Source organism: Ranitomeya variabilis, chromosome 3, assembly GCF_051348905.1.
Source record: "Ranitomeya variabilis isolate aRanVar5 chromosome 3, aRanVar5.hap1, whole genome shotgun sequence".
Lineage (NCBI taxonomy): Eukaryota > Metazoa > Chordata > Amphibia > Anura > Dendrobatidae > Ranitomeya > Ranitomeya variabilis.
In genome coordinates, this window is record NC_135234.1 from 202,161,501 (window position 1) to 202,188,542 (window position 27,042).

The 27,042-nt window shown below is 46.6% G+C and overlaps 1 protein-coding gene across 1 annotated transcript in view; it reads right to left on the minus strand.

Moving 5' to 3' along the window:
- Positions 1-6,566: 6,566 nt before the first annotated feature.
- LOC143817646 (uncharacterized) overlaps positions 6,567-27,042 on the minus strand; it is a 58,170-nt gene continuing 37,694 nt past the window's right edge. Inside the window, exon 5 of the mRNA XM_077299139.1 lies at positions 6,567-6,677. Within this exon, the coding sequence (XP_077155254.1) occupies positions 6,567-6,677 (111 nt within the window). The remainder of the gene's footprint in view (positions 6,678-27,042) is intronic.

Genomic DNA, 27,042 nt, shown 5'->3' on the forward strand with positions numbered 1-27,042 from the left:
TGAGGCACGCTGTACACACAAAAATTTAGAAATTTAGTCCAAACAATAAGGGTATGTGCATATGTTGCGGATTTTGCTGCGGATCCGCAGCAGATTGGCCACTGCGGATTCGCAGCAGTTTTCCATGCGTTTACAGTACCATGTAAACCTATGGAAAACAAAATCTGCTGTGCACATGCTGTGGAAAAAAAACGCGCTGAAACGTAGCATTGTTTATTCCGCAGCATGTCAATTCTTTGTGCGGATTCTGCAGCAGTTTACACCTGCACCATAATAGGAATCTGCAGGTTTAAAACCGCAGGTAGAATCCGCACAAAATATGCAAAAAACGCGGTAAATCCGCAGCTATTCCGCAGGTAATCCGCAGTGCGGTTTACCTGCGGATTTACCAAAATCAGTCTGGAAAAATCCGTAGAGTAATCCGCGGCGTGTGCACGTGGCCTTAGGCCGGCGTCACACTGGCGAGTTTTACGGACGTATGAGCGCAGAAAATACACCCGTAAAATACGCATAACACATGGCCCAATGATTCCCTATGTCCCAGGTCCTATCAGCCGTATTTTACTGATTTGTATTATACGGTCTTGTACGGCCGTAGAAAATCGCAGCATGCTGCGTTTGTCACCGTATTGCGCAAAAAAAATTGCCAATGAAAGTCTATGGGGGGCGAGAAAAATACGGATTCCACAAGGACCAGCAGTGTGACTTGAGAGAAATACGCAGCGGTGTTAGTGAAAAGCCGGTAATTCAATTGCCGGCTTTTCATTTCTCCTTCCCAAACCCGACATGATATGAGACATGGTTTACATACAGTAAACCATCTCACATCCCCTTTTTTTTTGCATATTCCACACTACTAATGTTAGTAGAAAATTTGGGTGCTGTAGCTGCTAAAATAAAGGGTTAAATCGCAGAAAAAATTGGCGTGGGCTCCTGCGCAATTTTCTCCGCCAGAGTGGTAAAGCCAGTGACTGAGGGCAGATATTAATAGCCTAGAGAGGGACCATGGTTATAGGACCCCCCCTGGCTAAAAACATCTGCCCCCAGCCACCCCAGAAAAGGCACATCTGGAAGACGCGCCTATTCTGGCACTTGGCCTCTCTCTTCCCATTCCCGTGTAGTGGTGGGATATGGGGTAATGAAGGGTTAATGTCACCTTGCTATTGTAAGGTGACATTAAGCCAGATTAATAATGGAGAGGCGTCAATTATGACATCTATCCATTATTAATCCAATAGTACGAAATAGTTATTAAAACACACACACATTATTGCAAAGTATTTTAATGAAATAAAGACACATGTTGTTGTAATATTTAATTAGACTCTTAATCCACCTGAAGACCATCGTCCTGAAACAAAGTTAAAAAAAACAAACAATAATATTTCATGCCTTCCGTCGTTATGTCCCACGAAGTAAATCCATCTGAAGGGGTTAAATCATTTTACAGCCAGAATCTGTGCTAATGCACTCGCTCGTGCCTGTAAAACCCTGGGTACTGAATGGAAAGCAGGGTGATCTGTAGTTACCTTGAGTCGCGGTGAGGCACCCTCTGCTGGATGTCCTCATGAACTGGAGCCTTGGAAAAGTTCCCACTCTCGAGTTCATATGAGGACATCCAGCAGAGGGTGCATCACTGCAACTCAAGGTAACTACAGATAACAGATTAGCTCATCAGAGCTCGTCTTTGGTTTCTATCCAGTTTTTTTTTATAGAAAAGGATCCACAGTAAGGGGACAATGTAAAAGAGAATTGGGATGAAGAGATTGCCTTTATTTGACAAATGAAAACTTTCAATGAAAACTAATGCAAGCACAAAAAATTTAAATCATTTGCATTTTGAATTTTTTTGTAAAAAGAAGTTATCATGTAAGTGGGTCAGAACTTCTGTTCATTAACACAGTCACAATAAGGTTTACTTGAAGCCACTAAACTAGGAATGAGGCAGTCAAGTGTAGTTGTTACAGTCCTTCAGTGAGGATAAAGCAGTAACTACACAAGGCATAATTCTTGGTAGTTACCTGACTACTTTTGAGCTACAAATCATTACAGTTAGTCAATTACATATAAAATCTCTAAAATTGAAGATTATAGTTCAATAATGAAGCTCTGAGCTTGGCAATTGCATTAAGGAGAGGAATTTCCTCTTTGATTCTAACAGTGGGCATCGATCACCTGAAAAAATGTTAACCCAGCTATACTGGTTTCCAAGGGTTTATCACTGCCATAGCTCCCAACCGTCTTGGATTCAGTGGGGCTGTCCTAATTTGAGGGCTCTTTCCCGCCAACCCAGCAGGTCAAGGCTTTATTCTAGACTTCTAATATTTACCTTTCTCTGACATCATCGCTCCATTGCTCCTCTACCACCGGGGGGTGGAGCTGAATCTCTCTGCACTGACATAAATTAAATTATAATATTCACTTCTTCTGTGATTGGGTTCCCAGGACTCAAACTCCCATCTCCATGTTTGCAGGCAGCAGCTCTAGCTAATATCCAGAGCCAATAATGATGCAGATAGTAGATTTTGGTAATCTTGACCTGTATTGAAGGCTGTGAACCAGAAGCAGATTATACATGTATATATAGATATATTGTATATAACATTGTATTTCTATGTTCCTTGTATTCCAGAGGTGAACAAGAAGCCAAATTTCCAGATTCCATCCTTTCATCACCCTCAGTCTACTAAAATAAGAGGGCATGCCCTAATCATCTCCCACCTTACCTACTGCAGTATCATCCTCTGTGGCCTTCCTGCTAATACTCTCGCACCTCTCCATGCTATCCTCAAGTCTGCTCCTGACTAATCCACCTCTTTCCTCACTACACATCTTCCCTCTGCAGATCACTTCATTGACTCTCAATCCATCAGGTGTAGAGAAGGCCGTCTTCTCCTTGGCACTTGGGGAGAAGAGAATCTGCCAGTACCCTTTCACTAGGTCCAGGGTGGTCATGTATCTGGCTGACCCTAGCTACTTAATGAGCCAGTCAACCCGGGGCATTGGATATGTGTCAAACTTGGACAACTAATTTAGCTTCCTGTAATTGTTACAGAAGCGTCACTTTCCATCAGGCTTCGGTACAAGGACAATAGAGCTTGATGATGCCTAGGCTCAATATTCTCATGCTGGGCTTCGGAAATCCGATAAGGCTTTTGATTCACCCTCACATGCAGTTCAGTCAAGATTTTGTGCTCCACAAACTGCGTACAACCTGGTAGCTCCATAAACAGGTCCTGATTCCGCTGAAGTAGCTCACGGCACAGTTGTTTCTGGACCGGTGACAGTGTCTCTGCCACTGTGATATCCTTGACTCTGGCTTCAGGACTGGCTCCAAGGCATTCAGCCTCCCCGATTCCTGGTCTCACGACAGTTTAAGCAAGTTGATGTGGTACACTGGTGGACCTTGTAATTGACGTCACTCAACTACTCAACCACCTCATATGGCCCTTGCCACTTGGCGAGGAATTTACTTTCCACGGTGTGGATCAATACCAACACCCGTTCTCCAGGGATAAACTATCTCAGCCTCGCGGCTTGGTTGTAGACCCTCGCCTGGACTTCTTGTGCTTGAAGGAGTCTCTCCTTCACAGTTGGCATCACCCTTGTGATCCAGTCCTGCATTTGAGCCACATGTTCTATGACACTCCTATGGAGTGTAACTTCTGCTTCCCAGGTCTCCTTTTTAACATGTAGAAGTCCCCGGGGGTGTCGTCCGTATAACAGCTCGAATGGGGAGAACCCGTAGAGGACTGAGGAACTTCCCTGATAGAGAACAACAGGTACAGTAGTAGGCAATCCCAGTCTTGTCCATCCCTCTCCATGACCTTTTTAAGGATGGACTTCAACATTTGGTTGAATCTTCTTACCAGGCTGTCCGTCTGCAGATGGTACACCGATGTGCGGAGTTGTGTAACCTGAAGAGACTTACACAACTCCCTCATCACTTCAGACATAAACGGTGTGCGTTGATCCACTAGGATCTCCTTTGGCATGCCCATCTGAGAAAAAATATGGACTAGCTCTTGGGCTTTGCTCCTGGCAGAGCAGTTTCTAAGGTGTACTGCCTCCGGGTACCGTGTTTAAAAGTCCACCACTAGAATGTATTGGTGCCCACTGGCAGACTTAACCAGGAGCCCAACAAGGTCCATGGCAATCTGGACAAATGGGACCTGTATAATGGGCAATGGCACTAGGGGACTTCGGAAATGGGACACGGGAGCAGTCAGCTGACAAGTAGGGCAGGAATGGCAGTAGTTAACAATCTCTCTGTAACACCCAGGCCAGTAGAATCTCCTAAGGACCCGCTCTTGTGTTTTGTCTGCTCCCAGATGTCCACCCAAGACACGGGAATGGGCCAGGTCTAATACCCTATGCCTATAGGGACCCAATTCTTACAACTGCTCTACCACTTCCTCTCTCAGATTATTGACCAGATACAGCAGCTCTCAGTTTAAAGAAAAATGTGGAAACCTGGTGTCAGCCCCTGACTCTTCGGCAACCCCATTTATCACTGTCACATTTTCCTTTGCTCCTTTTAGGGTAATACCCCACATTTGAGCAGTCCCAAAATTTCCACCAGAAACCCCCAGTTCAGGAATCTCGGCCTCACTGGTCATCGTCTTATCCTCATCACCAGCCAGGAAACACTAAGGGAGCTCATCCACTTTCAACTGTGAAGTGGTTTCCTCAGGGTTGAACTGGCTTCTGTCTGAGACACTTGGTATCCCCTCCCTTCCACCATAAGTCTTAAGTCTAAAGCCCCACCCTATTATCACCAGGTGCAGCAAGTCCTTAACCACTCCAACTTCATGCTATTCAACCCCAGTTAGTTTTTATAGTCACTCTGGCATTGGGATAGTCCTTGGTGTCACCGTGGATACAGCAGATGCCCACGTGTTTCCCTGGGCTCAACTGGTGGGGGAGTGTGGCTCTTATCATGGTCACCAAACTCCATGAGTCCAAGAGTCCTGACACCAGTAATCCATTTATTGTCACAGGACAGGCCTGTGGTCCCTCACTGGGCTGATAGTCCACACTGCAGGCGGGATAGGTATAGTAGGAGCAGCGCCTCCCTAGGCTGCAGTCCATCTCTTCAGAGGACAAGGGACAATGGGCAGCTATATTTCCCGGACCACGTCATCTCCAGCTAAGCAAGTCTTTACCCATGGCTTTTGACAACCCCTCAGCAACCCTTGGGGTCCAAGACTCCCCCCAGTTGTGGCTCTACTACCCCTCTTTTGGGGCTCAGGTTCCCATTGGGTACCACAGAATGGGATGCACCACCGCCTGGCTTTCTTAGGGACCTCTCAACCACATAGTACCGTTCCACTGGGCCCACCAGTTTGTCCACATTTCCGGGATAACCCTGAGCAACCCAGGTCTGCCTCGGCCTAGGAAGGGAGTGCATGAATCTGTCCATGACAACTCGCTCGACCATTTTGAGTGGAGTGGAGGATTCCAGCAGCAACCACTTTTGCACAAGATGCACCAGATCAAACATTTGGGATCAATGCGGCTTGCCCCCCAATATGACCAGTGGTGTACCCCTTGTGCTCTCACTGACATAGTCACTCCTGCATGTGCCAAAATTTCAGTTTGTAACTTGGAAATCTCCTGAGCATCCTGTAATGTCAAATCATAATAGGCCTTCTGGGGCTCATTAGTCAAATAGGAGGCCTGCACCTCTGCCCGCTGCACTGGTGGTAGCTTCTTACGCTGCTCCATCCACTCGAAAACAGTCAAAAATGTCTCCACATCATCACCCTGGGTCATTATTTGCATAGCCTGTCTTACTGCCTTCCGGACATACGTGTCATCACCTGGAATTGGGGGAGGGGCTGATGGACTTCCACGAAAAGCCTCTGCCAGCAATTCAATCTGCTGCTGGTGTTGCTTGTGCTGCTGCATCTGCTGTATAAGCAGCTTACTGGTCTCCTGTTGCACCATCTGTTGCTGCTGTAATTGTTGCTGGAGTTGTAGTTCCTGTTGCTGCTGTGCTTGCAGCAGATGTTTGAATAGGTCCTCCATCTTGCCTGACATATACGCTGGCTTGTGGCTGTCACACATGTTCACTGGGAATGCTGCCTGCTCTTCTAACACCACCTGTGATCAGCTCACTCGGCTGCACACGGGAACACTGCGTCTTTAAGGATGCACTTGATTTATTGGATACAGCATAAACCAAGCTATAAGCAAAAATAAACATGGCCCTCTGGGCAAAACAGCAAAACAAAATAGAATGGTAGCAGTACATGCAGTCCTTGCATTAGTGGGGGTCAGCCCACTTAGGGTAAGCAATGTCCTTTAACAGGTACCATGTGCATTAACACTTTCCTGGAGTCTTCCTCTCCAGGCACGCAACAACCACAACTGCCCCTGCAGTTCAGCTATTTAAGCCCAGACCATGTGACTGATTACATGACTGTGACATCACACAGGTCCTGTCAGCACATGGTGGTGCCGTCTCTGCAGGTGGAGATAAAATGGACATTCTCCCACCTGCTTTATGAATGTCCACATAAAATCAGCCCATTCATGCAACTTTAGTTTAAGCCTCACAACAGTTAATGTGCTGGAGGAAAATACTCTGGCTTTATATCACTTAAACCATTAGGCGTAGTGAAACATATCTCCCCTCCAGTGACTTTGTCAAAACTGGTGCTTGAACCCACAACCTTAAACATTACAGGCAGGAGCTAAAGCAACTGAACAACAGGGTGAATTTTGTGTACTTGATCTGTATTGCAAGCTCTAATTCCACAGGTAGGTTATACTCGTACATAGAGATGCATTGTACACAGTAGTGTGTTTCTATGCATCTGTATTCTAGAGGAAAAATAGAAGAGATTTATTTTTGCGTATAAAATTACCAAAAAATGATGAAAAACAATTACAACAATGTCATTTTAATGCAAAAATAATAAAAAATAATAATTAACATCACAAATCAGCAAATAACATGCACATATTTGGTATCACTGTAACTGTAATGACTAGCACAACACAGCGATCAAATTATTTATGGGGATCGGTAAATGATGTAATTGATATTTTTTCTCTATTATACTTATAAAAAATCTAATACTGAGGCTGTGTTCGCACATAGTGTAAATGCTTTTCTAAATCAGAACAATTCAGCAGTGTCTTTAGATGCATGAAATCAAATTCACTTTGCTTGGACATTTGGACCATGCCCACATGAAGTGTAAATGCTGCTTATTTTCTGCTGCTTTTTTTTTTGCACAGAAATTCTGCTGTGTTTAACTGTTCAAGCAAAGTGGATGTGATTTCATAAAACCTGCATCCACTGTGCGTCTAAAAACACTGCTGAATTGTGCAGTTTTGGTCCTTTTTTTAATCTAGGGGCCTCTATGCGGAGCTGGAAAAAAACGCATGCAAAAAAACCTGCAATTACTTTTTAAGTGCAGAATCAAAACTATTCTGTATTGTAAGAAACGCAGACACAGCTTCACATCTGCACAAAAATTACATCACATGGGGGACGAAAAAACACCAAAAAATGCAGCAAAGATGCAATAAGCAGAAAAGTCACATGTTATCTATTGAAGCTACATAGTGAAGAGAAAGTTCTGGCTAAAACAACTGTGAATGAATGGAGAGGGATAAGGTAGGTTGTGAGAAATTTTGCAGAGGGGCAGTGTGCGGGGGATATTTTGAAGAGGGGCAGTGTGCAGTGGATATTTGGCAGCAGGGCACTATAAAGGGATATTTTGCAGAGGGGCAATGAGGGGGATATTTGGGAGAAGGGCAATTTGGCAGGGGGAGTATGTAGGCAGCTCAGGTAATTATTTTTTCAGCTGCCTAGAATAGGAGATATCTTTATTTATGGGTCAGTATAATGATACCTACAAGTGCGTCTCACTGAATTAGAATATCATCAAAAAGTTAATTTATTTCAGTTCTTCAATACAAAAAGTGAATCTCACATATTATATAGAGTCATTACAAACAGAGTGATCTATTTCAAAGTGTTTATTTCTGTTAATGTTGATGATTATGACTTACAGCCAATGAAAAGCCAAAAGTCATTATCTCAGTAAATTAGAATACTTTATAACACCATCTTGAAAAATTGTTATAAAATCCGAAATGTTGGCCCACTGAAATGTATGTTCAGTAAATGCACTCCATACTTGGTCAGGGCTCCTTTTGCTTCAATTACTGCATCAATGCAGGATGCATGGATGTGATCAGCCTGTGACAATGCTGAGGGGTTTTGGAAGCCCAGGTTACATTGAAAGCAGCCTTCAGCTTGTCTGCATTGTTGGGTCTGGTGTCTCTCATCTTCCTCTTGACAATACACCATAGAATCTCTATGGGGTTAAGGTCAGGTGAATTTGTTGGCCAATCAAGCACAGTGATACTGCTGTTTTTTTAAACCAGGTATTGGTACTGTTGACAGTGTGTACAGGAGCCAAGTCCTGCTGGAGAATGAAATTTACATTTCCAAAGCTTGTTGTCAGAGGGAAGCATGAAGTGCTCTAAAATTTCCTGATAGACAGCTGCGATGACTTTGTTCTTGATAAAACACAGTGGACGTACACCAGCAGATGACATGGCTCCCCAAACCATCAGTGGTTGTGGAAACTTCACACAAGACCTCAAGCAGCTTGGATTGTGTGCCTCTCCCTTCTTCCTTCAGACTCTGAGACCTTGATTTCCAAATGAAATGCAAAATTTACTTTCATCTGAAAACATCACCTTGGACCACAGAGCAACAGTCCAGTTCTTTTTCTCCTTGGCCCATGTGAGACGCTTCTGGCGTTGTCTATTAGTCTTGAGTGGCTTGACAGAAGGAATGTGACACTTGTAGCTCATGTACTGGATAGGTCTGTGTGTGGTGGCTCTTTAGCAATGACTCCAGCAGCAGTTCACTCCTTGCGAATCTCCCCCAATTTTTTTAATGGCCTTTTCTTAACAATCCTTACAAGGCTGCGGTTATCTCGGTTGCTTGTGCACCTTTTTCTACCATACTTTTTCCTTCCACTCAACTTTTCATGAATATGCTTGGATACAGCACTCTGTGAACAGCCAGCTTCTTTAGCAATGACCTGTTGTGACTTACCCTCCTTGTACAGTGTGTCAAGGACTGCCTTCTGGACATCTGTCAAGTCAGCAGTCTTCCCAATTTTTGTGGACTAAGGGATCTTTTTAAACACTTAGGGAGCCTCTGCAGGTGTTTTTTTGAAATTATTCTAATTTACTGAGAAAATGACTTTAGGGTTTTCATTGGCTATAAGCCATAATCATCAACATTATCAGAAATAAACACTTGAAATAAATGACTCTGTTTGCAATGACTCTATGCAATATATGAGTTTCACTTTTTGTATTGAAGAACTGAAATAAATTAACTTTTTGATGATATTCTAATTTAGTGAGAAGCTCTTGTACATTTTTAAGATCACTGTGTCGGGAATCACTGCTGAAGATGGAGAACAGGGAAATCTGCAGAGATGAGCTATGAGCATGAAATCATATCATGGCGTCTGTGCAACATGAAGACAAAAATTGATATGAATGACTTCAGTCAGAGATATCAAATATAAGGTATCTGGGTGTACCTGTTTATTTGTGATTCTGACTCCATTTCATCAGTGCTGCTGTTCCTGTATGGTTCCCAGTCTAATGATAAATCTTAACAACAACTCCCAGCATCTCCTTACTATTGATAAAGACATAATAGGAGTTGTAGGATCATGTGATACAATTGTACATGGGGCTGTCCTGATATTGCAACTGATCACTGTACTAAGCTTAGTGATTTATTTATGTATTAAAGTCAGTACTGCTGCTTTAATCTTGTACTGACAGTTTATTTGACAGAGTATTCATGTACTGACAGTGGTTCTGGCACTGAATTCATGTACTGATGTAGTTCTGATGATGCATTCATTTATTGATGATAGTTCTGGCACTGTATTTATGAACTGTTGGTGGTTCTGACACTTCATTCGTGTACTGACGGTGGGGTTCTGGAGCTGCATTCATGTACTGATGCAGTTCTGATGATGCATTCATGTATTGATGATGGTTCTGGCACTGCATTCATGTACTGTTGGTGGTTCTGGTGCTGCATTCATGTACTGATATTGGTTCTGGCACTACATTCATGTGTTGATGATAGTTCTGATTTTGTACACATGTAGCAATCCAACACTTGTTACATGGCTATGTAAAAATTTATAAGTCCGCAAAACTTAGAGTTTTGAGACTATGAGGATTTGGCCTGATTATGCTCAGTTTCTGCTCCAAAAACTCAGTGTAAGTTAGCATATGTTCACACTTATTTTTTGGAGCAGAAACTGAGCAGAATCTCTCAAATTCCTTCTCAAATACTCAAAAACTGGATTCTAGTGAGGTATTCATGTAAGCACCCCTTTAATTTTTTGTGGCCCTTGGGATTGGTTCAGTATAGCATTGTGTCCCTTGGGACAAAAAGATGTTGTGCACCCCAGCTTTAGATTGTCTAGATGGTATGGGTTGACTTACTAAACTACTATCCAATTAAGTGGATGGGGTTTTACGTCAAATGTAGAGAAACATCCTCTTCGTATTTTCAGGATGGTAAAGAATTCCTGTCAATCCTGATAGGTATCGGTTGGCACAAAGACTTTAAAAAACGTAGCAAAAACATTGAAAGCCTGTTCCCCTTATAATGACAATGGGTCAGGGGATTAGATGTCAGTTACTCAATATTAAAGAGGGCAATGAGTTAAAACAATTTATGTGTCTTAGATTTGTTTTAGGCCACAATTCTTTTCTATAGAATAGCATATTGTTCTGGCCAGTTGCGAAGATGAATATCCTGTAGCACTGATTTTTGCAAATCTTTTTCTAGTATATTTGGAAGATGAAATGAGTTACAGCAATTTCAATCAGTATCCAACCAGAATCCAACCAGAGGAGCAGCACTTTTAGACCTAATACTATCTAATACACCTGACAGAATAACAAATCGTCGGGCATCTAGGAAATAGCGACCACAATATTGTACAGTTTCACTTGTCTTTCACTAGCGGGACTTGTCAGGGAGTCACAAAAACACTGAACTTTAGGAAGGCAAAGTTTGATCAGCTTAGAGATGTCCTTAATCTGGTTGACTGGGACAATGTTCTCAAAAATAAAAATACAGATAATAAATGGGAAATGTTTAAGATCATCCTAAATAGGCACTGTAAGCGATTTATACCTTATGGGAATAAAAAGACAAGAAATAGGAAAAACCCAATGTGGCTAAACAAAGATGAAAGAGGGACAATTAACAGTAAAAAGAAAACATTTAAACTACTAAAGCAGGATGGCACTGTTGAAGCTCTAAAAAACTATAGGGCGAAAAATACTTTATCTAAAAACTAAATAAAGCTTCCAAAAAGGAAACAGAGAAGCACATTGCCAAGGAGAGTAACACTAATCCCAAACTGTTCTTCAACTATATCAATAGTAAAAGAATCATAAGGGAAAGTGTAGGCACCTTAAAAAATTGTGATGAAATAATGGTTGTAGATGACGAGGAAAAGGCTAATATATTAAACACCTTCTTCTCCACGGTATTCATGGTGGAAAATTAAATGCTAGGTGAAATACTGAGAGACAAAGAAAACCCTATATTAACGGTCACCAATCTAACCACAGAAGAGGTGCGAAACCGGCTAAGTAAGATTAAAATAGATAAATCTCCGGGTGCGGATGGCATACACCCACGAGTACTAAGAGAACTAAGTAATAGACAAACCATTATTTCTTATATTTAGGGACTCTATAGTGACGGGGTCTGTTCCGCAGGACTGGCGCATAGCAAATGTGGTACCAATATTCAAAAAGGCTCTGAAAGTGAACCTGGATATTATAGGCCAGTAGGTCTAACCTCTATTGTTGGTAAAATATTTGAAGGGTTTCTGAGGGATGTTATTCTGGATTATCTCAATGAGAATAACTGTTTAACTCCATATCCGCATGGGTTTATGAGGAATCGCTCCTCTCAAATCAATCTAATCAGTTTTTGCTAAGAGGAAAGCTATAGACTGGACCAAGGTGAGTCACTGGACGTGGTATATCTTGATTTTTCCAAAGCATTTGATACCGTGCCACATAAGAGGTTGGTACACAAAATGAGAATGCTGGGTCTGGGGGAAAAAAGTGTGTAAATGGGTAAGTAACTGGCTTAGTGATAGAAAGCAGAGGGTGATTATAAATGATATGTTCTCTAACTGGGTCGCTGTGACCAGTGGAGTACCGCAGGGGTCGGTGTTGGGACCTATTCTCTTCAACATATTTATTAACGATCTGGTAGAAGGTTTACACAGTAAAATATTGATATTTGCAGATGATACGTAACTATGTAAAGCAGTCAATGCAAGAGAAGATAGTATTCTGCTACAGATGAATCTGGATCTGGAGAAAAAGAGGACATGAACTCTATAGCGCCACCTGTTGGAAGTAGCGATCCTACGGAACTACAATACCCAGAGAGATTAGCAAAATTAGGATTATTTAGTCGAGAAAAATGATGACTGAGGGGCGATCTAATAACCATGTATAAGTATATAAAGGGACAATACAAATATCTCTCCGAGGATCTGTTTATACCAAGGAAGAAGACTGTCACAAGTGGGCATTCTCTGCGTCTGGAGGAGAGAAGGTTTTTCCACCAGCATAGAAGAGGATTCTTTACTGTTAGGGCAGTGAGAATCTGGAATTCCTTGCCTGAGGAGATGGTGATGACGAACTCAGTCGAGGGGTTCAAGAGAGGCCTGGATGTCTTCCTGGAGTGTAGCAATATTGTATCTTACAGTTATTAGGTTCTTTAGAAGGACGTAGATCTGGGGATTTATTCTGACGGAATGTAGGCTGAACTGGATGGACAAATGTTTTTTTTCAGCCTTGCTAATTATGTAACTATGCTAATATGTTAGGTATCTCCACCTTCACCAGCACTGAATAGTCTAGTCTTAGTTATCTGAACAGTTTCATGAGTTTGTAGGGTACTTGCAATCCCAGGCACTTGGGCTAGGTATTTCACTAGCAAGGAAATAGAGATTGTTGTCATGTTGGATAAAGGGAATCTGTCACCAGGTTTTTGCTATGTCATCTGAGTGCACCATAATGCAGGAGCAGAGATCTTGATTACAGCAATATGCCACTAATTGGACTGTGTTTTGTTGCAATACATTCAGTGTTTTATTAGCAGGAGATTATCACTACAGGGCAACTGGCCTTGTGCATGCTAGTCCAACTATGCCCCCAGCACTGATTAGCAGCTCTCTGTCACTATATGTTGTACACTGAAAGGTTGCAATCAGTGGTGTCCATGGGGTTATACACAGCACAACATCTCAGCTCTGCTGCGAAAACTGTGACTCTCGTAGCTACTGCACCCAGTAAACTAAGTGACACATCGCTGAAATTGGGTTCTCTGTCCCCAAATCGTTCTGCCTTCAGATTACATAGAAAAACCTGCTGAATGATTCCCTTTAAGATATTAGATGGATGATTGGAAACTATTGATTACTATAAACCTTCTGTAGCAAAATCTTTAATGCTCTTTAACTGTTACCACCATCAGTACGTGAATAAATTTCTTCTTTATAGATATCTCCTACAACTAGGGAGTAATAATAGCAAAGAAGAATAATTTTACACAAAAGAACAAAGCTCAGTAATTGATTAAGGTAAAGAGGATATCCACAGACAATTTCTGAAAATGGCTTTCAAAGGGAAAGTTGCTATTAAAGCAGCACTTCATTTTCCCCAGGGGCCACATGAGATACTGTATGTGTAGTGGAGGGCCAAACCAGCTGGCTGAACTTAAAGGGGATATTTCACCAGGTTTTAGCTACCCTATTTGAGAACAGCATGATGATGATGATGTAGAGGTCAGAGGCTCTGATTTCGGCAATATGTCAATTACTGAGCTGCTTGCTGATATTTTTTTAAATTCCTGTATAGGGCTTGTTGTAACACGTATTCTTACCTGTAGCAGCAGTCAAAACCATATAATCTACTGCTTTTAATACGTTTTATAAGCATACTATTCATGTTATTCATTATTGACCAACAGCTCCCAAAACAATATGATGTCCCACAGTCCCTATATAATATGACTAGCTATTGAACCCGTTCTACGCCCGGGTGGCGAGCATTTATATTGGTATATGGTCTCCATCCTGATATGTGCTGCTCCCATCTTGCTCTCCCATCCTGTCATGTGCTGCTCCATCCTGCGCCCCCATCCTGTCATGTGGTGCTCCATCCTGCATCCCCATCCTGTCATGTGCTCCCATCCTGCGCCCCCATCCTATTATGTGCTGCTCCATCCTGCGTCTCCATCCTGTCATGTGCTCCCATCCTGCGCCCCCATCCTGTGATATGCTGCTCCATCCCACACCCCCATCCTGTCATGTGTGTGCGCCCCCATTCTGTCATGTGCTGCTCCCATCCTGTGCCCCCATTCTGTCATGTGCTGCTCCCATCCTGTGCCCCCATCCTGTCATGTGCTGCTCCCATTCTGTCATGTGCTCCCATCCTGCACCCCCATCCTGTCATGTGTGCGCCCCCATTCTGTCATGTGCTGCTGCCATCGTGCGCAATAATTCTGTCATGTGCTGCTCCCATCCTGCGCCCCCATTCTGTCATGTGGTGCTCCCATCCTGGGCCCCCATTCTGTCATGTGCTGGTCCCATCCTGTGCCCCCATTCTGTTGTAATGTGCTGCACCCATTCTGCCTGTTCCTGTTTCCATTCTGCCATATGTTGCTCTCATCTTTCTCTCTCCGGCTCTACTGCCCGAGTGCGGCTGTGCTGAGTGCGGGCGGCTGTGCTGAGTGCGGGCGGCTGTGCGTGGCTGTGCTGAGTGCGGGCGGCTGTGCGTGGCGGTGCTGAGTGCGGCAGCTGTGCGTGGCTGTGCTGAGTGCGGGCGGCTGTGCTGAGTGCGGGCAGCTGTGCTGAGTGCGGGCGGCTGTGCTGAGTGCCGGCGGCTGTGCTGAGTGCCGGTGGCTGTGCGTGGCTGTGCTGAGTGCGGGAGGCTGTGCGTGGCTGTGCTGAGTGTGGGCAGCTGTGCGTGGCGGTGCTGAGTGCGGGCGGCTGTGCGTGGCGGTGCTGAGTGTGGGCGGCTGTACATGGCGGTGCTGAGTGCGGGCAGCTGTGCTTGGCGGTGCTGAGTGCGGGCGGCTGTGCTGAGTGCGGGCGGCTACGCGTGGCTGTGCTGAGTGTGGGTGGCTGTGCTGAGTGCGGGCAGCTGTGCGTGGCGTTGCTGAGTGCAGGCGGCTGTGCTGACTGCCGGCGGCTGTGCTGACTGCCGGCGGCTGTGCCGGCGGCTGTGCGTGGCGGTGCTGAGTGCGGGCGGCTGTGCGTGGCGGTGCTGAGTGCGGGCGGCTGTGCGTGGCGGTGCTGAGTGCGGGCGGCTGTGCGTGGCGGTGCTGAGTGCGGGCGGCTGTGCGTGGCGGTGCTGAGTGCGGGCGGCTGTGCGAGGCGGTGCTGAGTGCGGGCGGCTGTGCATGGCGGTGCTGAGTGCAGGCGGCTGTGCGTGACAGTGCTGAGTGCGGGTGGCTGTGCGAGGCGGTGCTGAGTGCGGGCGGCTGTGCGTGGCGGTGTTGAGTGCAGGCGGCTGTACGTGGCGGTGCTCAGTGCGGGCGGCTGTGCGTGGCGGTGCTGAGTGCGGGCGGCTGTGCGTGGTGGTGGTGAGAGTGCGGGCGGCTGTGCGTGGCGGTGGTGAGAGTGCGGGCGGCTGTGCATGGCGGTGGTGAGAGTGCGGGCGGCTGTGCTGAGTGCCGGCGACTGTGCTGAGTGCCGGTGGCTGTGCTGAGTGCCGGTGGCTGTGCGTGGCGGTGCTGAGTGCGGGCGGCTGTGCGTGGCGGTGGTGAGTGCGGGCAGCTGTGCATGGCGGTGCTGAGTGTGGGCGGCTGTGTGTGGCGGTGGTGAGTGCGGGCGGCTGTGCGTGGCAGTGGTGAGAGTGCGGGCGGCTGTGTGTGGCGGTGCTGAGTGCCGGCGGCTGTGCTGAGTGCCGGCGGCTGTGCTGAGTGCCGGCAGCTGTGCGTGGCTGTGCTGAGTGCGGGCGGCTGTGCGTGGCTGTGCTGAGTGCGGGCAGCTGTGCATGGCTGTGCTGAGTGCAGGCGGCTGTGCGGAGTGCGGGCGGCTGTGCGTGGCGGTGGTGAGTGCCGGCGGCTGTGCGTGGTGGTGCTGAGAGTGCGGGCGGCTGTGCGTGGCGGTGGTGAGTGTGGGCGGCTGTGCGTGCCGGTGGTAAGTGCAGGTGGCTGTGCGTGGCGGTGGTGAGTGCGGGCGGATGTGCGTGGTGGTGCTGAGAGTGCGGGCGGCTGTGCTGGGCGCCGAGTGCTGGGGGCCTGAGCAGGCGGGGACACCAGCACGCTGTGGGGGTCAGGTGCCAGAGTCGCCGCTAGCTCAGGCCCCCGGCACTTGCTATATTTACCTGTCCCCCATTCCACTGCTGCACACCTCTCTGTCTTCCGGGGTCCTCTGCCTGTGACTGTTCAGTCAGAGGGCGGCGCGCATTAAGTGCGTCATCGCGCCCTCTGAACTGAACGTCGCAGGTGGAGGATGGAGCAGCGCGCAGCAGTGGAACGGGACAGGTAAATATACTCACCCTCCACCTCCTGTCTCATCCCTGCTTCTCCTTTGGAGATCGCGGTGTGCGTTCAGTGCTTACGCATACCGCGATCTCCTGGGAGCGTCACTCTGTGGGGTCCAGACTGCGCCGGCGCTTGCGCAGTCTATAAAGGCTTCGGACAGAGTGACGCTCCCAGCGTTATATTATAGATGTCACCACGCAGCCCCTGAAATAGTATTGTGTCCTCCCAAACAGCATGATATCCCCACATAGCCCCCTACATATTATAGTGTCCCCACAAAGCCTCACTAAACAGTGTTATGTCCCCACACAGTCACCCACTCACAATTATGTCTCACACAGACCCCCATTCAGAATGATGTCTTTAGACAACCTGCTTAAAAAAATATTATGCCCCTAAACAGTCCCCATGCAGAAAGATGTCCCCACACAGCCCACTTACACAGTGTTATGTCCCCACACAGCCCCCATACAAAATATGTCCCCACACTACCCTCTTACATAGTACTATGTCTTCTCACAGCACTCTCATGCAATATCATGTCCCCACATAGCTCAAATGCAGAACAATGTCCCTCCATTGCGCCAATGCAGAAATATATCCTTACACTGCCCCCTAACATAGTATTAAGTCCTCACACAGCCCCCTTACACAATGAACACAGACCCCTTAGACAGTGTTGTCCTCACACAGCCCTTCATGGAGAATGATGTCCCCACACAGCCCCCTTACACAACATTATGTCTCCCCACCCTCTCTTACCCTGCAGCATTATGTAAAAAAAAATACTTAACCCTTGCAGCTGCGGTCTGCGCTGTGTACTGAGGCACTCCTGGCACGATGTAGTGATATCATCAAGTCTACTGCGTTCTCCCATACAGAGGCTCAATGATGGAACAGTCAACTGATGTCTTTCTGCACCACCATTATGTTCACTGGTATTTGCATCTTGAGGATCAGCGGAAGTGAGACACTGAACTGAGGATGGTCTTGTGGTATGGAAAACCACTGGTTACGCTGTGCAAATAAGGGTGTGGCCTCCCTTTTCTTTGAGCTGGACATTACATTTATATAGCTCCCTACTCCTGGGGGTCCATTAGTTGGGGTCTCGGTCCTTCTTTGCCTTTATTCACATTTGCATCATTGGACATATGGTAAGGTTTTAATATTAGAGGTTAGGACCATCCCAAATAGGGCCACTATGACGCAAAATGGCTTTTGCATTCTTTTGATCAAAATTATGTTAACCAAGTGCCCTATATTATTTTCATGCGCTGTTGCTATTTATTTATTCACTGCAGGGTATTTGCTCATTTTGTTTTTACTTAGGATTTAGAGGTTTCTGGAAAGGCCATCTTTGTAATTTTGTCAGTTGTGTTGTACAGTGCTAGTTTTACCTGACTTTTTATATATTCTTTTGCTTCTCTTTGTTATTAATAATTATATCTCAGAAAATGGTTAAGCAAAGAGCATATGAAGGGCATAATTTTTTGTAAAGATGCTATATGATATAACTTTAAATGCGGATATTCTGATCATCAAGACTAAGCTACATAATAGTAATGGAGACACTTTATATGTTGCCTATAAGCTACATGCACTTATAAATAAATGGTTTCAAAATCTCTGTTGACCTTGACTTATAGTAGAAATATGAGAATCAGCATATGTAATCGATATCTCTTTTTACCCTTGGTATCATATTTCAGCATGATTAACACCATATTTTTATAGCTAGTTAGTACCAGCCTCCTATGTTGCTGGTTAAGAAACATTTCACTGATGAAACAGGGCGCTCTGATTTTGAATGTTAGCATGCCATGAAACTACAGACCTATAAATCACCACCATGGCTGACAGCTCAGTATGGTAATACTGTGGGATAGGGAAGGTCACAGTTCTAAGCTATTTGAAGAAGTACACACGTGGTCAAAATTGTTGGTACCCCTCGTTTAATGGCAGAAAAACCCACAATGGTCACAGAAATAACGTGAATCTGACAAAAGTAATAATGAATAAAAAATCTATGAAAATGAACATATGAAAGTCAGGCATTGATTTTCAACCTTGCTTCCACAGAATTTAAAAAAAAAACCTCATGAAATAGGCCTGGACAGAAATGATGGTACCCCTGAAAATAATGTGACAAAAGGGGCATGTTAAATCAAGGTTAGTGTTGAGCGATACCTTCCGATACTCAAAGGTATCGGTATCGGATGGTATCGGCCGATATCCAAAAAATATCGGATATCGCCGATACCCGATACCCGATACCAATGCAAGTCAATGGGACACAAGTATCGGAAGGTATCCTGGATGGTTCCCAGGGTCTGAAGGAGAGGAAACTCTCCTTCGGGCCCTGGGATCCATATTCATGTAAAAAATAAAGAATTAAAATAAAAAATATGGATATACTCACCCGTCCGGCGGCCCCTGGACCTTACCGATGTAACCGGCAGCCTCCGTTCCTAAGAATGAGGAGTTTAGGACCTTTGATGACGTTGCGGCTTGTGATTGGTCACGTGACCACTCATGTGACCGCTCACGCGACCAATCACAAGCCGCGACGTCATCGCAGGTCCTAAACTCCTCATTCTTAGGAACGGAGGCTGCCGGTTACATCGGTAAGGTCCAGGGGCCGCCGGAGGGGTGAGTATATCCATATTTTTTATTTTAATTCTTTATTTTTTACATGAATATGGATCCCAGGGCCTGAAGGAGAGTCTGCTCTCCTCCAGACCCTGGGAACCATACACTGGGAACTTCCGATTCCGATTTCCGATATCACAAAAATATCGGAACTCGGTATCGGAATTCCGATACAGCAAATATCGGCCGATACCCGATACTTGCGGTATCGGAATGCTCAACACTAATCAAGGTGTGTCCACTAACTAGCATCACAGGTGTCTACATTCTTGGAATCAGTAAGTGGGCCTGTATATAGGGCTACAGATACTCGCTGTGCTGTTTCATGACATGGTGTGTATCACACTCAACATGGACCAGAGGAAGCGAAGGAAAGAGTTGTCTCAGGAGATTAGAAAGAAAATTATAGACAAACATGTTAAATCTAAAAGTTATAAGACCATCTCCAAGCAGCTTGATTTATCTGTGACTACAGTTGCACTTATTATTCAGAAATTTAAGATCCATGGGACTGCAGACAACCTCCCTGGACGTGATCGCAGGAGGAAAATTGGTGATAAATCAAAGAGATGGATAATATGAATGGTAACAAAAGTGCCCAGACAAACTTTTTGGCAAGGCACATCAGCTCTATGTTCACAGACGGAAAAATGAAGCATATCAAGAAAAGAACAATGTCCCTACTGTGAAACATGGAGGAGGCTCTGATATTTTCTGGTGCTGCTTTGCTGCATCTGGCACGGGGTGCCTAGAATCTGTGCAGGGTACAATGAAATCTCAAGACTATCAAGGGATTCTAGAGAGAAATGTGCTGCCCAGTGTCAGAAAGCTTGGTTTCAGTCGCAGGTCATGTGTCTTGCAACAGGATAATGACCCAAAACACACAGCTAAATACACCCAAGAATGGCTAAGAGGAAAACATTGGACTCTTCTGAAGTGGCCTTCTATGAACCCTGACCTAAATCCTATTGAGCATATTTGGAAAGAGCTGAATCATGCCATCTGGAAAAGGTAACCTTCAAACACAAGACAACTGGAGCAGTTTGCTCTTGAGCAGTGGGCCAAAATACCTGTCGAGAGGTGCAGAAGTCTCATTGACAGCTACAGGAATCGTTTGATTGCAGTGATTGCCTCAAAAGGTTGTGCAACTAAATATTAAGTTAAGGGTACCATCATTTCTGTCCAGGCCTATTTCATGAATTTCATTTTTTAAGAAATTCTGTGGAAGCATGGTTGAAAAGCAATGTCTGAGTTTCATTTGTTCATTTTCATAGATTTATTTTATTTATTATTACTTTTGTCAGACTCAAGTTATTTCTGTGACCATTGTGGGGTTTTCTGTCATTAAACGAGGGGTACTAACAATTTTGACCACGTGTGTATATGGGTGGCCCAAAATTTAAGTAGCATTGGTACACAACACAACCGTCAGTGCATGCTGCAACCATCAAGTTCACAACTGCTAAAACTGTAGTCTAAAAAAAGTAGACTAAAGCTTTTTGTTCACAGCAGAGCTGTGTACCAGAGGTAATATGGAGGCCAAGTAATCACTGAAGCGCCGAATGAATCTGTAGAGCTTGTGTATGTTTTGTTGCTCCATAATGCCTTATGATGGAGGTATTCTCCCTTAGAATCACTGCTCTGTTATTCCACACCTAATAAACCATGCTGCATTTTTTATGTGGTATCAATAATATAACGGTGGGAGCGTCACTCTGTCCGAAGCGTTTATAGACTGCGCAAGCGCGACGCACCGCGCCTGCGCAGTCTGGACCAGAGTGACGCAGCCGAACTTACTTATCCCCCCCCCAATATACTGGCCATGCGGGCTCCACACACCCGTGTATCCCCCATAATATAGCGGCCATGGGGGCTCCGTGCTCTGCAGCTCCGGTCAGGGTAGATGTAGAGCCCAGCGGAGCTCCAGGACCTTTGATGATGTCACCAGCATGTGACCAGTGACGCCAGTGGGCGGAGTCAGCTCTCGCTGTGCTGGCTGCAGGGGTGCTGTATCCATTATAGCCAGCACTGCACTCAGGCAGTAAGTACAACCACACTCACGCAGTACAGCCACACTCAGCCGCACTCACAGAGTACAGCCACACTCGCCTGCACTCACACAGTACAGCCACACTCAGCTGAACTCACACAGTACAGCCACATTCACACAGTACAGCCACACTCAAGCAGTACAGCCACACTCAGCCACATGCAGTACAGCCACACTCAGCCGCACTAACACAGTACAGCCACACTCAGCCACACTCACACAGTACAGCCGCACTCACACAGTACAGCCACACTCACACAGTACAGCCACACTCACGTAGTACAGCCACACTCACGCAGTACAGCCACACTCACCTGCACTCACACAGTACAGCCACACTCACGCAGTACAGCCACACTCACCCACACTCACACAGTACAGCCACACTCACACAGTACAGCCACACTCACGCAGTACAGCCACACTCACCCGCACTCACGCAGTACAACCACACTCAGCTGTACTCACACAGTACAGCCACACTCACACAGTACAGCCACACTCACACAGTACAGCCACACGCAGTACAGCCACACTCACACAGTACAGCCACACTTGCACAGTAGAGCCACACTCGCACAGTAGAGCCACACTCAGCCACACTCGCACAGTAGAGCCACACTCAGCTGCACTCAAGCAGTAGAGCCACACTCAGCCGCACTCACGCAGTACAGCCACACTCAGCCGCACTCACACAGTACAGCCACACTCACACAGTACTGCCACACTCACACAGTACTGCCACACTCACACAGTACTGCCACACTCAGCCACACGCAGTAAAGCCACACTCACACAGTACAGCCACAGTCAGCCATACTCACACAATACAGCCACACTCAGCCGCACTCACACAATACAGCCACACTCACACAGTACAGCCACACTCACACAGTACAGCCACACTCAGCCACACGCAGTACAGCCACACTCAGCCACACTCATACAGTACAGCCACACTCAGCCGCACTCACACAGTACAGCCGCACTCAGCCGCACTCACACAGTACAGCCACACTCACACAGTACAGCCACACTCACCCGCACTCACGCAGTACAGCCTCTCTCAGCTGCACTCACACAGTACAGCCACACTCACACAGTACAGCCACACGCAGTACAGCCACACTCAGCAGCACTCACGCACTACAGCCACACTCACACAGTACAGCCACACTCGCACAGTAGAGCCACACTCGCACAGTAGAGCCACACTCAGCTGCACTCACACAGTACAGCCACACTCACACAGTACAGCCACACTCACACAGTACAGCCACACTCAGCCACACGCAGTAAAGCCACACTCACACAGTACAGCCACAGTCAGCCATACTCACACAGTACAGCCACACGCAGTACAGCCACACTCACACAGTACAGCCACACTTGCACAGTAGAGCCACACTCACACAGTACAGCCACACTCACACAGTACTGCCACACTCAGCCACACGCAGTAAAGCCACACTCACACAGTACAGCCACAGTCAGCCATACTCACACAGTACAGCCACACTCAGCCGCACTCACACAATACAGCCACACTCACACAGTACAGCCACACTCAGCCACACGCAGTACAGCCACACTCAGCCACACTCATACAGTACAGCCACACTCAGCCGCACTCACACAGTACAGCCGCACTCAGCCGCACTCACACAGTACAGCCACACTCACACAGTACAGCCACACTCACCCGCACTCACGCAGTACAGCCTCTCTCAGCTGCACTCACACAGTACAGCCACACTCACACAGTACAGCCACACGCAGTACAGCCACACTCAGCAGCACTCACACTACAGCCACACTCACACAGTACAGCCACACTCGCACAGTAGAGCCACACTTGCACAGTAGAGCCACACTCGCACAGTAGAGCCACACTCAGCTGCACTCACACAGTACAGCCACACTCACACAGTACAGCCACACTCACACAGTACAGCCACACTCAGCCACACGCAGTAAAGCCACACTCACACAGTACAGCCACAGTCAGCCATACTCACACAGTACAGCCACAGTCAGCCATACTCACACAGTACAGCCACACTCAGCCGCACTCACACAATACAGCCACACTCACACAGTACAGCCACACTCACACAGTACAGCCACACTCAGCCACATGCAGTACAGCCACACTCAGCCACACTCATACAGTACAGCCACACTCAGCCGCACTCACACAGTACAGCCGCACTCACACAGTACAGCCACACTCACACAGTACAGCCACACTCACCCGCACTCACGCAGTACAGCCTCTCTCAGCTGCACTCACACAGTACAGCCACACTCACACAGTACAGCCACACTCGCACAGTAGAGCCACACTTGCACAGTAGAGCCACACTCGCACAGTAGAGCCACACTCAGCTGCACTCAAGCAGTAGAGCCACACTCAGCCGCACTCACGCAGTACAGCCTCTCTCAGCTGCACTCACACAGTACAGCCACACGCAGTACAGCCACACTCACCCGCACTCACGCAGTACAACCACACTCAGCTGCACTCACACAGTACAGCCACACTCACACAGTACAGCCACACTCACACAGTACAGCCACACGCAGTACAGCCACACTCACACAGTACAGCCACACTCGCACAGTAGAGCCACACTTGCACAGTAGAGCCACACTCGCACAGTATAGCCACACTCAGCCACACTCGCACAGTAGAGCCACACTCAGCCGCACTCAAGCAGTAGAGCCACACTCAGCCGCACTCACGCAGTACAGCCACACTCAGCCGCACTCACACAGTACAGCCACACTCACACAGTACAGCTACACTCACACAGTACTGCCACACTCAGCCACACGCAGTAAAGCCATACTCACACAGTACAGCCACAGTCAGCCATACTCACACAGTACAGCCACACTCAGCCGCACTCACACAATACAGCCACACTCACACAGTACAGCCACACTCACACAGTACAGCCACACTCAGCCACACGCAGTACAGCCACACTCAGCCACACTTATACAGTACAGCCACACTCAGCCGCACTCACACAGTACAGCCGCACTCAGCCGCACTCACACAGTACAGCCACACTCACACAGTACAGCCACACTCACCCGCACTCACGCAGTACAGCCTCTCTCAGCTGCACTCACACAGTACAGCCACACTCACACAGTACAGCCACACGCAGTACAGCCACACTCAGCAGCACTCACGCACTACAGCCACACTCACACAGTACAGCCACACTCGCACAGTAGAGCCACACTCGCACAGTAGAGCCACACTCAGCTGCACTCACACAGTACAGCCACACTCACACAGTACAGCCACACTCACACAGTACAGCCACACTCAGCCACACGCAGTAAAGCCACACTCACACAGTACAGCCACACTCACACAGTACAGCCACACGCAGTACAGCCACACTCACACAGTACAGTGTTGTGAATTTGGATTCTGGGCTCCCCCGGTGGCCGCTTGTGGAATTGGACTTGTCATCCTCTTTCCTGTTTCACCTGATTCCATCAGTAGTGGGTGTCGCTATTTAAGCTCATTTCTCTGGTGGTTTCTTGCCGGTCAACAATGTTATCTGATGCCTCTCAGTGCTTGTTCCTGCTTCTAGACAACTACTAGATAAGTTGGACTTTTGTCCATGTTTTGTTTTGCCTATTTGTTCCAGTTCACAGCTGAAGTTTTGTTACTGTGTCTGGAAAGCTCTCGTTGATCAGGGATTGCTACTCTGGCGTTATGAGTTAATGCCAGAGTTTAAGGTAATCTCTGGATGGTGTTTTGTTAGTGTTTTTCTGCTGACCATGAAAGTATACTATCTGTCTTCTGCTATCTAGTAAGCGGACCTCAAATTTGCTAAGACTATTTTCCTGCTGCGTTTGTTGTTTCATCTGAACTCACCGTCATTATATGTGGGGGGCTACTGTCTTCTTTGGAATATTTCTCTAGAGGTGAGCCAGGTCTTATATTTCCCTCTGCTAGCTATTTAGGTCTTAGGCCAGAGCTGGGCATCTAGCGATAAATAGGAAATGCTACCTGGCTATTTCTAGTTGCGCGGCAGGCTTAGTTCATGGTCAGTATAGTTCCATCTTCCGAGAGCTTGTCCCTCTATAGGCTTGCTATGATCTCTGCCTGCAGAGATCATGACAGTTTGACCGGCCCATAAAGTGTTAAAGACCCAGGTTGAGAAAGGAGAGTTATAAGAAGTCTGCTGGAATTTTTTTTTTTTTTTTTTTCTCCAGTCTGCCTTGCTGCAGTCTTTTTTCTCTCTCTCCTCCTAATCTCTGTATGCTCTGTGTGCACCTGACAATAATGGATCTCCAGAGTGTAACTGCGGGTTTGAATAATCTCATCACGAAAGTACAAAATTTACAAGATTTTGTGGTACATGCTCCGGTATCTGAGCCGAGAATTCCTTTGCCGGAGTTCTTCACAGGGAATAGAGCTAGCTTCCAGAATTTCCGAAATAATTGTAAGCTTTATTTGTCCCTGAAGTCTCGTTCAGCTGGAGACCCTGCTCAGCAGGTTAGGATTGTGATTTCCTTGCTCAGGGGTGACCCTCAAGATTGGGCCTTCTCATTGCCAGCAGGGGATCCTGCGTTACGCGATGTGGATGCGTTTTTTCTGGCCTTGGGCTTGCTTTATGAGGAACCTCATTTGGAACTTCAGGCAGAAAAAACTTTGATGGCACTATCTCAGGGGCAAGACGAAGCTGAAGTTTTCTGCCAAAAATTCCGTAAATGGTCTGTGCTTACTCAGTGGAATGAGTGCGCCTTGGCGGCAACTTTCAGAGAAGGTCTCTCTGATGCCGTTAAGGATGTTATGGTGGGGTTCCCTTTGCCTGCAGGTCTGAATGAGTCCATGACAATGGCTATTCAGATTGATAGGCGTCTGCGGGAGCGCAAACCGGTGCACCATCTGGCGGTGTCTATGGAAAAGACGCCAGAAAGTATGCAGTGTGATAGAATTCTGTCCAGGAGCGAGCGACAGAATTTTAGACGGAAGAATGGATTGTGTTTCTATTGTGGGGATTCTACTCATGTTATATCGGCATGCTCTAGGCGTACAAAGAAGCTTGATAAGTCTGTTTCCATTGGCACCATTCAGTCTAAGTTTATTTTGTCTGTAACCCTGATTTGCTCTTTGTCATCCATTGCCACGGACGCCTATGTTGACTCTGGCGCCGCTCTGAGTCTTATGGATTGGTCCTTTGCCAATCGTTGTGGTTTTGATTTAGAGCCTTTGGAGACTCTTATTCCTCTGAAGGGGATTGACTCCACCCCATTGGCTAATAATAAACCACAATACTGGACACAAGTAACCATGCGTATCAATCCGGATCACCAGGAGATTATTCGTTTCCTGGTGCTGTATAATTTACATGACGATTTGGTACTGGGATTGCCATGGTTGCAGTCTCACAACCCAGTCTTGGACTGGAGAGCAATGTCTGTGTTGAGCTGGGGATGTAAGGGTATTCATGGGGACGTACCTTTGGTTTCTATTTCGTCGTCCATTCCCTCTGAAGTCCCTGAGTTCCTCTCTGATTATCAAGACGTCTTTGACGAACCCAAGCTTGGGTCGTTACCTCCGCACCGTGAGTGCGATTGTGCCATAGATTTGATACCGGGTTGTAAATATCCAAAGGGTCGTTTGTTTAATTTGTCTGTGCCGGAACATGCTGCTATGCGGGAATATATAAAGGAGTCTTTGGAAAAGGGACATATTCGTCCA